General features: G+C 39.9%; 1 protein-coding gene and 1 long non-coding RNA gene across 3 annotated transcripts in view; one reads left to right on the top strand and one right to left on the bottom strand.

Moving 5' to 3' along the window:
* LOC136344292 (uncharacterized) overlaps window positions 1–14,931 on the bottom strand; it is a 122,861-nt gene that overhangs the window by 56,775 nt on the left and 51,155 nt on the right. Inside the window, exon 3 of the long non-coding RNA XR_010732938.1 lies at window positions 4,441–4,567. This is a non-coding gene — a long non-coding RNA (uncharacterized lncRNA). The remainder of the gene's footprint in view (window positions 1–4,440; window positions 4,568–14,931) is intronic.
* The window catches only part of Trim9 (E3 ubiquitin-protein ligase Trim9), a 68,732-nt gene continuing 54,124 nt past the window's right edge, over window positions 324–14,931 (top strand). The window contains exon 1 of one of the 2 annotated variants that reach the window (XM_066291602.1): window positions 324–1,301. In XM_066291602.1, the coding sequence (XP_066147699.1) occupies window positions 546–1,301 (756 nt within the window). In that variant the 5' untranslated portion in view covers window positions 324–545. The remainder of the gene's footprint in view (window positions 1,302–14,931) is intronic. The other variant, XM_066291603.1, reaches the window with a different exon arrangement.

The following is a 14,931-nucleotide window of genomic DNA, read 5'->3' on the forward strand; positions in this document are numbered from 1 at the left end:
GTTGCTAAACCTAACGAAAACCAAAAATCTGATGGGTTTAAGTCGGGGCTTCACGGTGGTCACATATGTTTACTAACCCGACTAGTCCATCGATGTAGGCTGTGAAGACGGGGAGGGATTTGTCACCGGAATGCTAATAAATGCATTAGGCCGAGTCGTCAGTAAAAGATGAACGTTTTTCTCGGTTGGTTTTTGGTGAGAAGAGCGTGGAATTCGACCATTTTCGCTGCGTTAGGCGTTACTCCCGAAAATTATAAAAGAGCGAACGTTATTATTCTTTTATCGCCCTCTTATGGCTATAGTCTGTTATTAACGTTTCGTTGTTCGGCCTGATGCCGGTGCCGCCTCTGTCCCAGGTAAGAACACACACAAATGGGATGGCACCCGACCCAAACAAGGGAGACCGGTGCGAGCAACCCCTATGAAACGTTCATCGGCATCGCGTATTGTCGTCCGTTTCCGATCATAAACCCGGCGCCAGTCGCTCCGCATTTTCAAACGAGCGCCGAGCGCGCTTTTCAGTCTGTGTTTTCGCCGCTTCTACGATGGAAGAGGAGCTCCGTTGCTTCGCCTGTAAACAGTTTTATAACAATCCGGTCTTGCTGCCGTGCTTCCACGGGATTTGCCTGCATTGCGCCCTTAATCTGCAGCAACCCGCCAATCACACAACCGCCACCGCGAACTCGAACAATGTGTCCGAGAATGCCGAAAGCGTCGCCTCCGGCTCTTCCGGCGACTACCAGGAGTCGGACAAGTTGTCCATTCTGAGCGAAACGGACAGCGGAGTGGTCTGCACCTCCAGGCCTAACTCCTACGTTGGCACCCCCAACGGAGTGCTATTCCCCAGCGCGTTGTCCCTCGCGTGTCCCCTCTGCCACAAACTGGTGTACTTTGACGATAACGGTGCCCACAACCTGCCAAAGTACCGAGTTATGCACAACATCGTCGACCGGTACGGCGAGCTCAGAAACCTCAGCTTGAGATGTCAGATGTGCGAGCAGGAGCCGGCCAGAGAGGCCACGATCATGTGCGAACAATGCGAGGTACTCTACTGTGACTCTTGTAGGGAGTCCTGCCACCCTTCCAGAGGGCCCCTGGCCAAACACGTACTTAGCGAGCCGAAACGCGGAGGAACTAGCACGAGTAAATCGAAAGACGGAAAATGCCCGGAACACCCGGAAGAAACGATCAACATGTACTGTTTGGTATGCAAACTGAGTGTGTGTGCCGTGTGTCTCATGGACTCGAGACATACCAGTCACGACGTCCAAAGCTTGGCCGTCATGTGCAAATCCCAAAAGGTAATTGATAACTTTTTTTCCATTATCAGAAACAGCTCCGCACGTCCCAATCGGTTCAATTTCGAACCTTCCGACCGGCCTAATCTTAATTTTAAATTGGACGTCCTAAATCCGCCGGTTTTGTGGATTTAACGTGATCAGGCAACTGATAATAAAGCAAGTTAAATGCGAGCAATCACGATAGTGCCTCGGTACATGATTTATATGGGCAGCTAATGGCATAAATTCGCTGGCAAAAGAGCGGATGATAACGTTGTAGCCGCAAAATTTTATTTCGAAGTTTCGTACTAAAGAGATCCAGGAGATGGCTGACGAGGAGTGTCACATCAATCTTCGGCGAAACCAAAAATAAAGACATTTTGCTTTCAAAGTTCAAAATTAGCATAGACCTTTGAGGCTTTACTTGTGCAAATCCATTAGCAGAGATGACCTTGCGGCTCAACGAATTCTAAGAAAATTTCTAAATCTTCGACTCTTGATGTGAATTATGCTAATGCATTTGGCATTGTTACACTCTCAGATTGGTATTAATGGTTGTATTTTGGTACTTAAAAACCGTTTACTTGAGAGGTCTTAGATGATCGCTAACGTATTTTCAAGGCTATTGAAATGGCGATAAAAACGACCACATCATTTCGCACCTCAAGCACTATCCGGCATTCGTGATTTCAAGATCAATTCTGTTGATTTAGTTGGAACTTGTAGACAAGACAGTCTTCAAAATGTCACCACGGGCCTCCATTTTGGGACTTTCAAAAATGTCCTCCGAGCGACCCCTTGAGATAGAACTGTCAAAAAGGGGTGGTTTTGGATTTCCCCTTTTGAAACCACTAAGATCTCTGCATTGACGCCTCTTTTCACCGCCTCGAATTATCTCAAACACGGGGAGTGCCACACAAAACATAAGCAGCAGTGCTGCCATTTTCTTGGACTTATTGTCAGTCTGACAGCCAGGAGCAGGCAACCTACTGCACACTACACTATGTTAGATTAAACATTGTTGTCACTTCCCTTAGAGCACATTCCCTAGCCACATTTCATAACATAATTGAAAACACCTTAGAAGGGACGAAACTTTGGGGAAATGAAGAGAAAAGAAGTACTAAGAGTCATTTGGATAAAGAATGCAATGAAGAAGCAAAAGAGAACCAATGTAGAAAGACGTGATAGTGAAAAGGCTCACAGCTAGTATATACAGATAGATAAAGAAGCACAAAGGAAAACGGTGTAGACAACAAAAATTCAATTTAAAACGCCTTTAGAGTTCAACATTAGCACGAAATAATGGAAAATAAAAGGATCTCTAATTTTTCCCGAATTCTAAACGTTGAATTGTTAAGAAAACTAAGAGCAAATTAAATTAATCCATCACCTCTACCCGCCCACACCGAAGCGATTGTTCTATCTCATTTAGTTCCCGAGATGTTGACTAACTTTAATACTAATTTCCCCATTTTTGAAGGAGTTTCAAACCGACAGAGCTTCGAACTAAACTGAAACCTCAAACGAGAAAATCCATTTCTATCGATCGGGGCGATAAACAGCTTCTCACAAACATCGAATTTTCCCAATACTCAATTTTTTACTCCGTTTCCGATTTTAAGCGCTGGTATTTTGGGGACCTTTACTGCACTGGGCGGGTCGCACTATCTTCACTGCCGTGCTAAAATACCCGAAAAGTGGACACAGCATTTAACGAGCGAAACCGCTTCCTGGCAAATAATATCCATATGCGCAGAATAAACATAACCCAGATAGTTAATAGGGTATTCTCAACGTTCCATACCGGCTTGACCCTGATGGCTTGTCACTTGTGTAAGACCTTGCCTCATAAAGATATAGCCTGTTTCCAAACTAAACATACGGGACTGACACCACGTTTTCCACGTATCTCGTTAAAAAGTTACAGTAGTTTCCTGTCCAGAGAGACTCCTTCAATAACTACAATTTACAACCACTTTATAACTGAGCTGATATGTAGGTCAACTAATTTTTGTATCAAAGAATTCCCTGCAATTTGTCGAGTTTGACGATGGTACCATTATGGGAATTACTATATCCTAAACAACAATGACACATTTTAATCAGGAAAACCGAAATCGGGGATATAATCGAAAAAGTTTTTGGTCATTGTTCAAGAGGCCGAAGGGGTACATTGAAATTTTTGCGGCCTAGAAAAGCTCCTGAAAATTTAAGAAAATCAGAAAAAGGGTTTGGTCCGCCTGGAACGACTTAAATCGACAAATCCAAAGCCCCTCTATCCTATTAAGCATTAAATCATTTGCAGAGATTACCTTGTTATGAAGTCTATAGGAATACCTGCTTGTTTTATCTGTAGGACAATTTACCGCTAATATCAAAACAAACACTATACACACACATATTCGTGCTTTATAAAGCGAACCTCAGATCAATAACTGAACGAGTATTTTTCATGCAGTCATTCCAGTTCTGTGCCACATTCTTATCATTTTTTTTTGCATAACAAAACATAGTTTTTCTCATTAAACCCGAACAGTCTTGGAATCGATACCAAACCAAGGTCCAATCCAAGGTAAACGAACCTAATCACCTAAAGGCAAAGCAAGTCTTGGGGAATGAAACACGTCAATCTCGACCAAGGTTGCTTAACGTGCCTGTTGTGGTAGCTCGATACGGAATTATAAATGACGAACACTTCAAACAATGTATGAACGGTGTAAATGCAAATGCAAGATATCGAACAGTTAAGTAATATCACCGGGAAATTTATGGTTCGAGATTTTCCCCGAAGATTATGCCCATAGTAAACGTGTCATTTATGAGGTACTTGTAACCAGGAGTGGCAGTAAAACCGACTTGAGATAATGTGACGACTGAAGGTTTATCGTTATTGGGAATAATCAAAAGCACAAACAGACTCTGTAATAGATATGGAACCACTAGAGGCGCCAACCTTAATTCTTAATTCAGTCAGAAGTACTTAGAAATCGGTGGTAGATTTTTTCAAATTAGGTAATATTTTCTATCGATTGCGACATGTATAAGGCAACACATCGTTAGCTTTTATCAGTAATTATTAGTATTCACCTACTTGCCAGAATTAGTATGCACGGCGCAAAAAATGATTTAGGAACTTATCAATTTCATTGAAACTTACCTATGTATACGTAAAGCCGTTGTCACATGTCGGGGAAATGTCAATTTGGGCATTTTCCGGTGTATGTGGTGTAAGGCTGTGGACTTTGCAAGTTTCATGCGACGCGCCTTCGCCAATTCGTCAGAAACTGGAAATGAACAGATACTCGTTTTACGATATATTTCATTCAATTTTGAGTCTGTTTTATGTTTTTAATAACGTCGATTAATATGTATTCCCAATGAAAGAGGACGAACAAACCAATAAAAATTTTAACTGATAAATTTAGATTGAAATGCCTGTTCACACATTTCAAATGAACCATTAAAATTGCAACACAAATTTGGTATATACATCGATAATGGTTTTCGGTTTTCAAAAACTAGAATTTTTTATTTGATCAGTTAACCGTTAAATGTTAACAAAAATAATGAATGCTGATATTAAAACTATGAGTCGAGATCTCTCCGAGTACGTTTGACCTGATGAGCCTCAGTGGCGTCAGTATTCTCAATGGAAATATGAAATCTTTTTCGGGTCCAAAACCGGAAAAACTTCGCTATTTTAACCGAAAAACGTAACGAAAATGATTGGTTGGTTGGTGCCGCTCCTGAGACCATCAATTGTAACTTTTTGCAACTATGTAAAGTGCTCTTATATACTCTTTTGCTAGTGAACTATTCCAGGGACGTGGGCAATTTCTTTTTGAGTTAAACGCTAATAAAATTATTCGTTATGAGATATTTGGCCTCGCAAATGCCAGTGGCGTCGGCAATATCGACCAAGGTTTACACAATTTTCCACGCGACTTTTTGGGACGTTGCTGGGCGTTACGAAATGTGTGCCGCCACTGGTCACAACTAATAGACCCAAATAAATTTTAACGAAAGCCGAAAAACTAGCTATCTAAAAAACGGTGATGTTATGAAATATTTATATTACAAGCCCCGTAATGCCGATTGTTACGGCCTATCAGTCTGTGAACTATCACCATTTTTTATCTCCGTTCTTAGCTTTCCTGATCAAACCGTAAACAACTGATACCGCCTATTGATTTCCGAGTACTGTATTGTTTGAATCATGTATGTATGTGTGTCATCCGCACAATCAAGTTCTTGGAGTCGACCATTACAATGGTCATTACGACGTGAAAAATGAAGTCCGAAATACTTCACACCCCAGAAAAGAAATAATCGACCTTATGGTCTCTACCTTAAATAATGACACTCGAAAAGTTGTTCGCGATTAAAAACCGGGAATGATTAATATTCGTATTTCACAATGGTTGCACTGCAACAAACGAACGAGACTTTCATCCGGAATATTAATCATGCTGATAGGATTTTATGGAGTATATTGACTGTTTGATTGTGGTAATGATTTACAAATTGAAATATTCGGTCACAAAAATGTTTATCTGCACGGGATTTGGTTGGGAATTTAAAGTGAGACCAAAGCCGGAGGCCTAGATATAGTTCCACTGGCAAGGATGCGAAGTGTATAATTAGGTCCAGGGCATTTAAAAATAGGTACTTGCTCTTATGACCGCTTTGTTCTAGGCTTGCATAAAGATTAAAAAAAAAAGAAAACAAAAAAAAAACATTAGGGTCGATTTGACGAAAACCCTCCGCCGTGCCGGGGCTGATGTCCTGACCTTTCCTGCATGTGGAGTGCCTACTTCCAAACTTCCTCACGGAAGTTTTATAAATTTAATCTCATTTCGTAAATATTAACACACACTCCGAGGTAAATGAACCCATGCAAATATGATATCCCTTGCTCAGCGGTTATTCGTTCCGTGTAGTTTATTCCCGTGCGAAGGGAAATACACAGATCATGTTTATGTTGCATTTTGTGTTTATATTCAAATAAGCTATTCTGTTTGCTTTCAATCAATAACGATTTCGAAGGGCACTACTCAATAATACTTCTTAATTTAGACATCTTTTTTCTACTGCACGCCAAATGAATCAATAAATCAACGGGGGAAAAAAAACTGATTCAAATCCAAAGCTGCTAAGGCCGATTTTCGGGTAGGGGTTTGGGGTCGGAATATCGCAGACAAAAGCTCCGACCGGGGGTGTTTTAGTGTCTGCCAACTCGACAATAGTTTGATGTTTGCCCGGCTAACGATAATGCAGGACAATAAAGCCTCCTTGTCCGAATTCCGGGAGGGTTAATGTTATCTAAAGGTGACAAGTTACTGTTCTGTGGCAAATATTAGTTTGGAGCTGTTGTGACCGATTGCTCGGGACAGGCCAAATCCAGATTGAGCTGGAAAAGGCGTAGCCGCATTTGAAATGAAAAAAGTCCATGCGTCCAGCTGTTTCGGCAAGTTTATCTATTTTACAGAAATGTGTTGCATGATTAATGGCATTGTTTTATTATTCCTGAGGAGTGAGCCGCCATGGCCATAAAAAGCTCGGATAAATCATAAAAGGCCTCACTTTGCAGAGCTTTTAAATAGTGCAACATTTAGAGAGTGCACTTACAGTGGCGGCGAGAACCGGTCACGGATAAATAAATAATAGGTCCGCGTAAAACTTTTCGTCAAATTTCAGGTTGAGGGACGGACGATTGCGTCAATAGTTGGGCTCACGGCGAGTTTCCGCATCTAAATCCGGAAAATGCATTATCTTATCTGTAATGCATCATAAATCACCAAAACGTAACAAATTATGGGCCATAATGTCACTTTGTGTCTACGTTATTACGTTGTTTATGTTCTCTTTATAGAGCTTCTGGTCTCGCTTTTATGTCCTCTCTCGGTTACTTTTTGTCAAACATTCCCCTTCCTAAACCTCCGTAGCTGATAACACACTCATAATAACCCACTAACATTTCGCTTAATTAATGGCCTGCAGTGAATAAATCGAGGATGGCCGTTAAAGTTTAACAACACCAAAACGATCCATTTCAATTACAAAATGAATCGAGAAGTATTATTTGCTGCGTTCGAGAATTTATTGGAAACTGCTGAAGATCGTTTAAGTAAATTATGGATTCGTTATTCGGACAAAGAACCTCCTGTTTTCTTAAGTTTCACCACGGTGAAGAGATCCGAAATGCGAAACGAGTTCGTCCGTGTTGAAGTAACGGTTTTTGCAATCTTAGCAGCAGCACTCTATTTAAATTGTTTTAAATTCGCAGCTGCACTAATAATTCGGCTTTTTCGTAATTTTGTTTTACCGAGCTTCACATATGAGAAACTTGATAAATATACGCAAAACAACTCGAACGCGGAGCTGGCGACATTAATCATCGAAACCGCTCGTTGGACGTTGGAAACCTGCATGTATGGCGTACGTTCGACCGTTTCACATCACGGCATTAATGCTTTTCTTGTTTTTTGGGACAAATTTATACGGCATGATTTAAGGAAATTCGATAGGTACGCTCTGTCTTTGTGGAAGAAGAGGGAACGATAGATAGAGCCACTGGAAATGGCCAAACTACACACAAATAGCAAGAACGTCATCGTAGCACCACATAAGGAGGGAGCGAAAAAGTGTCTTGAATGGAGAACACGTTACGTGAAAAAATGCAACATTAAATTTTATGATGAACAATGATTACGGTTATTCACCGAAATGTCCACATTGACCATTCTTTCACAGGCGACGACAGCCGAGCATTTTTCGTCACCTTGTACCAGGTCTGTAAATATGAAACCGGAATTTGCCTCCAAATATCCCTGGTGGTCAATATAGGTACTACCTTATCGTGTTATTAGGGTACTACATCTCCTATTTACACCTGAGAACGATTTTCAATTCATAACAATACAGGTTCAACACTGCAGTACAGTTTGCAATAGCTCTGAGTATGTCGAATTTTGTGCCTACAAATTACCATTTGCGGACAGCATTGATTTTCTGTTACCACTTGAAGAAAAACGGCTGCAGATTCACATCGCATGCTTGTTGAAGCTTACGGTGAACATGCCCTTGGAAAATCACAGTGCTGTGAGTGGTTTAAAAAATTCAAAAGTGGCAATTTCGACGTCAATAACGAAGAGCGTGGAAAACCACCGAAAAAGTTTGAAGACCGTGAGTTGCAAGCTTTGTTAGATGAGGACGATACTCAAACGCAACAACAATTAGCGAACCAATCAAATGTGACACGAGAAGCCATTTCCGTTCGTTTGAAAGCTACGGGAAAAATTCAGAAGATAGGAAAATGGGTTCCACATGAACTCGATGAAAGACAGCAAGAAAACCGAAAAACCACTTGCCAATTGTTGCTTACCAGGTATAACAGAAAGTCGTTTCTTCATCGAATTGTGACTGGTGACGAAAAATGGATCTATTTTGAGAATCCCAAACGTAAAAAGTCATGGGTAACTCCAGGCGAACCATCAGCATCGTCAGCAAGACCAAATCGATATGGACGGAGAACAATGCTCCGTGTTCGGTGGGATCAAAAAGGCGTAATTTGTTATGAGCTGCTAAAACCTGAAGAAACAGTTAATACTGAACGTTACCGACAACAAATGATGGACTTGCATCGAGCTTTGCGTGAAAGACGACCAGAATATCGAGAACGGCAACACAAGGTGATATTGCTTCATGATAATGCACCATCACTCACTGCAAAACTGGTGAAGGAAACGATTGGGACGTATTATCGCATGAGGCTTACTCACCCGACTTAGCACCATCCGATTATCGCTTATTTGCATCGATGGGGCACGCTCTTGCAGAACGGCACTTCACCTCTTACGAAACAGTTCAAAAATGGCTCGATGAACGGTTTGCCTCAAAAGAACGACAGTTCTTTTGGCGTGGCATCCACAAGTTGCCAGAGAGATGGGAAAATGTATATGTTACGATGGGAAATATTTCGAACAAAATATTTTTTATAATTATTGCGCAGCTAAGTTATACTTCTTATTAAAGGATTCCGGTTTCATATTTACAGACCTGGAATATCCTTAAAACAACTAACTCTGATTAGGAATCTCCGACCCTGGTTGTAGTGGCCGTTCAAAATCAATTCAGAAGTTCAGACTTTCCACAAGGGGGTGGGCCAAAAGTGCCAATATCCCGATGGTTAAACAACGGAGTCTTCCCTTTATCCTCCTGATTCAAAATTAATGCCCATACGGGCAGTAGGTACGAAACTAATTTCCAAGGCCTATATACCCCAAGCAATATCCAGGCTATTTACATTACAATAAAAAGGAGATCGTGCATGATAAAAACGACGTATACTAGCTACGTTATAGGTTTACACCTATTTTTGGAAGTGCATATTTTCCCATGGCAAATACAACGGCAATAAATACTGTGTGTCCAAAAAGAAAACGGGCAAAGCTAAAACTCAGTTATTTATGAACAGATTTTGATGAACTAAAAACGAAATAAAATTATACTTTTCAGACTACTAAGTAACGTCGAAGTTAATTTCTTTTGTGTTCAACTTCTTTTGCTTCAAGTGCTAATTTTACAATTTCAAATAGAACTCCATATTTTTCCAAATTTAATTATGCATGAAAATTTAATGTTAAAACAATATTTAATTAAAAAGTTTGAACAATGTGAATTATGTAACCATTTGTAACGTCGTGAGGTCATCTGCGTCATTCTAGGATCATCTGCATTTCATATCGTCTCATCCTATGGTATTATATTCTACGAAGACGCCTGACGTCATGGACACGTGACGCTTATATGATACCTAGCATGAAGGGACGAGAAAGAGCCGCCCTTAATTATTCGAATGACATCATTCGTTCTCATAATTTTCTGTGAGCAGTTATGTTGCAAGGGTGATTAGTGCAAATTCATTCTGTAGATAATCATTTTATGTATCTGACGACATATGACATCTTAAAACAATTTTAAACTGGAAAATTCTATTCCTTTGACTACCAACACATTGGCTCGAATATTACAAATAGAATTTTTCTTCTGCATTTGACAACGCATTTATCGAAATTGATACTTGACGATTATCGCCAATGATTTTTATTCCACTAAAAAACTGATTTGTATCAATCACCCTTGCAGCAATACTGCCCAGAGAAAATTATAAGAAGGAATGATGCGATTCCAGTAGATAAGGGTGGCTTGGTCCCTTCTCGCTGGGTATCACGTGGACGCCAGTTGTTCAAGACGCCAAGCGTCTTTGCACAAGATGGTGCAACAGGATGAGATGGAATGAAATGCAGATGATTATAGAATAACGCCGACGGTTCCGTAACATCAGAAATGGTGGTGTAGCTCGTATTGTATAACTCATGGTGTAGAAGTCACAATGTCCAAATTTAGGGTACAGATGGCTACGTAACTCATATCGTCCAAATTTTTAAATTTTTCCAATTAAAAATTGTCTTAACATTAACTGGTCAAACATCATAAAATTCAGAAAACTATTTTCTATCAAAAAATATTAAAAAAATATTAAGTCCTATTTGAAATTCTAAAGTTGACACAAAGAAGCGGAAGTTGAGTTTTAAACAAACTTTGACGTTGTTTGGTGGGCCGAAAAAATGATTTTTTTGGCTCTGAGTTCGCCAAAATCCGTGAATAAACAACTCAGTTATGGCTTCGCTCGTTTTCTTGAGACGCCCTGTGTAAAAACAAATTTAGTTAGCGATGACGAAACACCAACGCTGGTCTGGGAGAGTTCAGAGCTTTAACGAGTCGGTTGGAAGAAAAAAACAATTAGAACGTCAAATATTAACAGTAGAAACTCGTTTAAATATTCAACAAATTCTGACATCACCGATAAAGTGTATCTTAACAGTGTTAAGCTTGAACCTACGGGCAACTGGTACCCAGCTATCGTGTTGGGCATATAATATTTTTTATGAAAAATTAGTAATGGTTTAGCAAAAGAAAAATAAATTAAACAATAGTGACTCTGATTAAAACGGTGAAGACAGTGATGCCCTAAGAATAGGTTCAAATTTTTTAGCGGTCGCAATAAAGTTGTAACACCCGGTAGTGAAGGTGAATGCGCAAGATTGATATTTTGTTTAATTAATAAGTAAAGAAATTATAAACAATCGCGACGGTCGCGGAAGTCTGTAGTGTGTGGCGTGTGCCTTGCTGCCATTACGCTCTCTGTTTCGGCGAGGGACGCATCACCTACATGCATATTCTGGAAGTGCATCCAGTCTAGAATTACTTCTTCCGCCTGGACGAACCTCAGTTCGGAAAATACCTGTCCACCCTAACGAAACCCAATGGCTTTTCACCCGATGGTAACGAAATCAGGCGAACTATCTTATGAGCCATATGGGCACACGTTCCGCTACTATTTATTCAGTGCGGCGCGATTTCAGCAATTCGATATGGCAGCTGCTTGCTCAGCCCCGGCTATTATTACACGTCCGATATTTGTCTTCTTTTTCGCCGTTTCCTGATTTCGAACAGAGTGAAACAAAAATAGGACCCTCCGCAGTCACAGTGCCTCGTGCCTTTGATTAAATCTGGCCATATTTCACATTCCGACTCCGCCATCCTGACGGCCGCCCCTGAAATGACAAATCACGCGTTACAGACTTCGCTTAAGTGAGAATAATAATTCTCGAAAGAAATCAGCCGGCATACAGTGGCGGGAAAAAGTCTATGTACAACCTACAAATATCGCTTTACAATAACTTACCCTTACAAATAACTCTTACAAGCTATGGGAATATAAGGTAACGAGCAAAATTTAACCTGAGCATATACAGTTGTGGACAAAAGTATGGAATATTTTCTGGAACAGCATTTTTTCGGTGATCATTTTTGTTCCGGTCCTCGAAGTTTGTTGACAAGGTAAAGGCATGGTCCTAAATTCACCGTACCAATATTCGGCTTAGGAATGTTGTTTTTAAAAAAGCTGTTGTTAAAAACAATTTATTTGCTGAACAAAAGTATGGAATGCCACGTAGCGTTGTAGTTGATGGGGCCACTATTAGTTATTCAGCCCGATTGAGCGGTGCATTTTACGTGAAATACGCAAAAAAAGCGTTTTTCGGAAGATTTTTGGAATTCAATAGTCCAAGTGCCACGTGGCGGTAACAATCCAAACAAGACGTTGCAAAGACATTAAAAATCAGCCAAAGGAGCATCTTCAAAGCTTTAAGAAAATTTGGCACTTATGAGGATGTAAAAGATGGCCTGAAACCTGGACGCCCGAGAAAACCAAATGTCACCACCCATCGATAGATTAAAAAAATCTTATCTGCAGATCCCGGCAAGTCCTCCAGGATTATAAAGCAAGAAATCACTAACAACAGTGACATCAACATAAGCGATCGCACTCTACGTCGTCGGTTGTGCGAAATGGGATTAGGAGGGAGGATTGCAGTGAAGAAGCCCTGAATTTCGAAGATGAACAGAAGAGCCAGAACTAAATTTGACCAGGAACATTTGTTTTGGTCACCTCCGAAGTGGAGTACTCTTCTTTTCAGTGCTGAAACTAAAGTTAAAATTTTTAATTCTGACGAGAAAATTTATGTTCGTCGACCTGTGGGGCTTAGGTTTGGTCCCAACTATCAAAAACCATCAGTGAAACATGGTGGTGGCAGCATAATGGCATGGGGATGTTTTTCTCCGTCCGGCGTTGGACCATTGGTCAAAATTGAGGGAGTCGTAGATCGGTTTCAATACAGTCATCCTTGAGAACCATATGCTGACGAAGATACGCCTTTACTTTGGCCCTTTCAGCAGGACGACGACCTTAAACATTCATCCTGATTAATAAAAAATTGGCTGAATGACAACAACACTCCTGCATTAGAGTGGTCGTCTCAGTCTCTGGATCTCGATACGATTGAACATCTCCGGGAACCCTTGAAATGAAAAATTCGAGACAGGAATGTGTCCAATCGGGATGAGTTGTGGAAAGTCCTGCAGGAAGAATTGGTGAAGGTCCCTATGGCCATTTGTGAAAATTTAATTGATTCTATGCACCGTCGATAACATATTGTTATCGATTCGAAAGGATATGCCAAAACAAATTAGTTTATTTAAAGTTTTGTATTTATTATAATGGATTTTACGAAGTATTTCATTCTTTTGTCCAGCGCAATTTATTGTTTTTGTTTTTTATATGTTTGTTGAAATGAACTTTTTTGTTTTCGCATATAATATTGTTAAATATGCACTAGGGTTTTCATACAATATGCTTATTTTTTAATAATCAACTATTTTAATATAAAACTATGATGGATTTAAAATATTCCGTACTTTTGTGCACAACTGTATTACTTTCGATTGAGCCGATTGATAATTGTAATAATATTGAGTGATAACTGAACCAGTATCGAGTTTATTAACAGTATTTAAATAAAAGTGAATTTAGCAACAGAAAAGAAGTTTGCGTACATTAACAATTCGAATGAAATTAACAATTTTAGCAACGGGCTGGACCTCCTTTTAATTTGATGATTTCCTTTGACCTATTTCGTATTGAGTGGCCTAATTTAGCCGTTTCCTCTTGAGAAATTTTTGATCGTTCTTCTTGCAATTTCTCTTTAAGCACAACGTTTGAAGTTATTTGATGTTTTCGAATCCTTCGGTCCGATAACTCCCAGAAATGCTCGATGGGATTAAGGTCTGGCGATTGAGGTGGGGCATGCAATTGTCTAGGAGTATTATACAGCAAACATTCCTTAACAATACCTGCGGTATATTTGGATCATTATTTTCTTGATAAATATATTGTTCCACTAACTTCTACTATTCGGCTGAAGGTCTTAATTTTCTCTTTAAAACGTCCAAAAACACAAAACGATCCATCTTAGAGTCAATAAATTTCAATACTCCCGCTCCACTTATTGGTGTGACCCCCCCCCCCCCCTCCCCCACACACACACACACCGTGAAATGTCCACCACCGGGCTTTACAGTGGGTATTAAACGCTTTGGATTCATTTTGGTATTGGGTTTTCTCCACACAATTCGCCTTCCATCTGAACCCCAAATGTTAAATTTACTTTTGTCAGTCCAGATAACTCGATCCCAAAACGCCAAAGGCTTTCTAACATAAATTTTCGTAAACAGCAACCCCTTCGTTTGATTCATTTTAGATACAAAAGGCTTGCTTCGAGCAACACACCCTCTATATCCATGGTTTTTTAACAAATTCTGAACAGTTTTGGAAAAAATGGTTTTACGAAATCGTTGTTCAATCGTTGCAACCAGTTTAAGAGTACTAACTTTAGGATCTTTAAGAGTCCTTAACAGATACCGCTCTACTCTCTGATCTAACAATCTGAGACGGCCAGATCCTGCTTTTACTCATTCAGTATTAGCCACAATACTTGAAATTTAAAATATTGCGCTTTTATATATTGGGTTGTTCGATAATGAATGTCGTTTTATTCTCATACATGTAGATGGTTTAATCTATACATATCGAGTAATAGTGATCTGGTCGCTTATATTATTACATGCCTTTTTAAAGGTTATGTTTTAGACTCTTTTCGATCGAAAATTGAACGTGATCAGTAAACAAGAAGTCGTTTAAAATTTAAGTTGAAGATGGACAATCAAAGTGAGCATTATCGACACA

Source organism: Euwallacea fornicatus, chromosome 16 (assembly GCF_040115645.1).
Source record: "Euwallacea fornicatus isolate EFF26 chromosome 16, ASM4011564v1, whole genome shotgun sequence".
Lineage (NCBI taxonomy): Eukaryota > Metazoa > Arthropoda > Insecta > Coleoptera > Curculionidae > Euwallacea > Euwallacea fornicatus.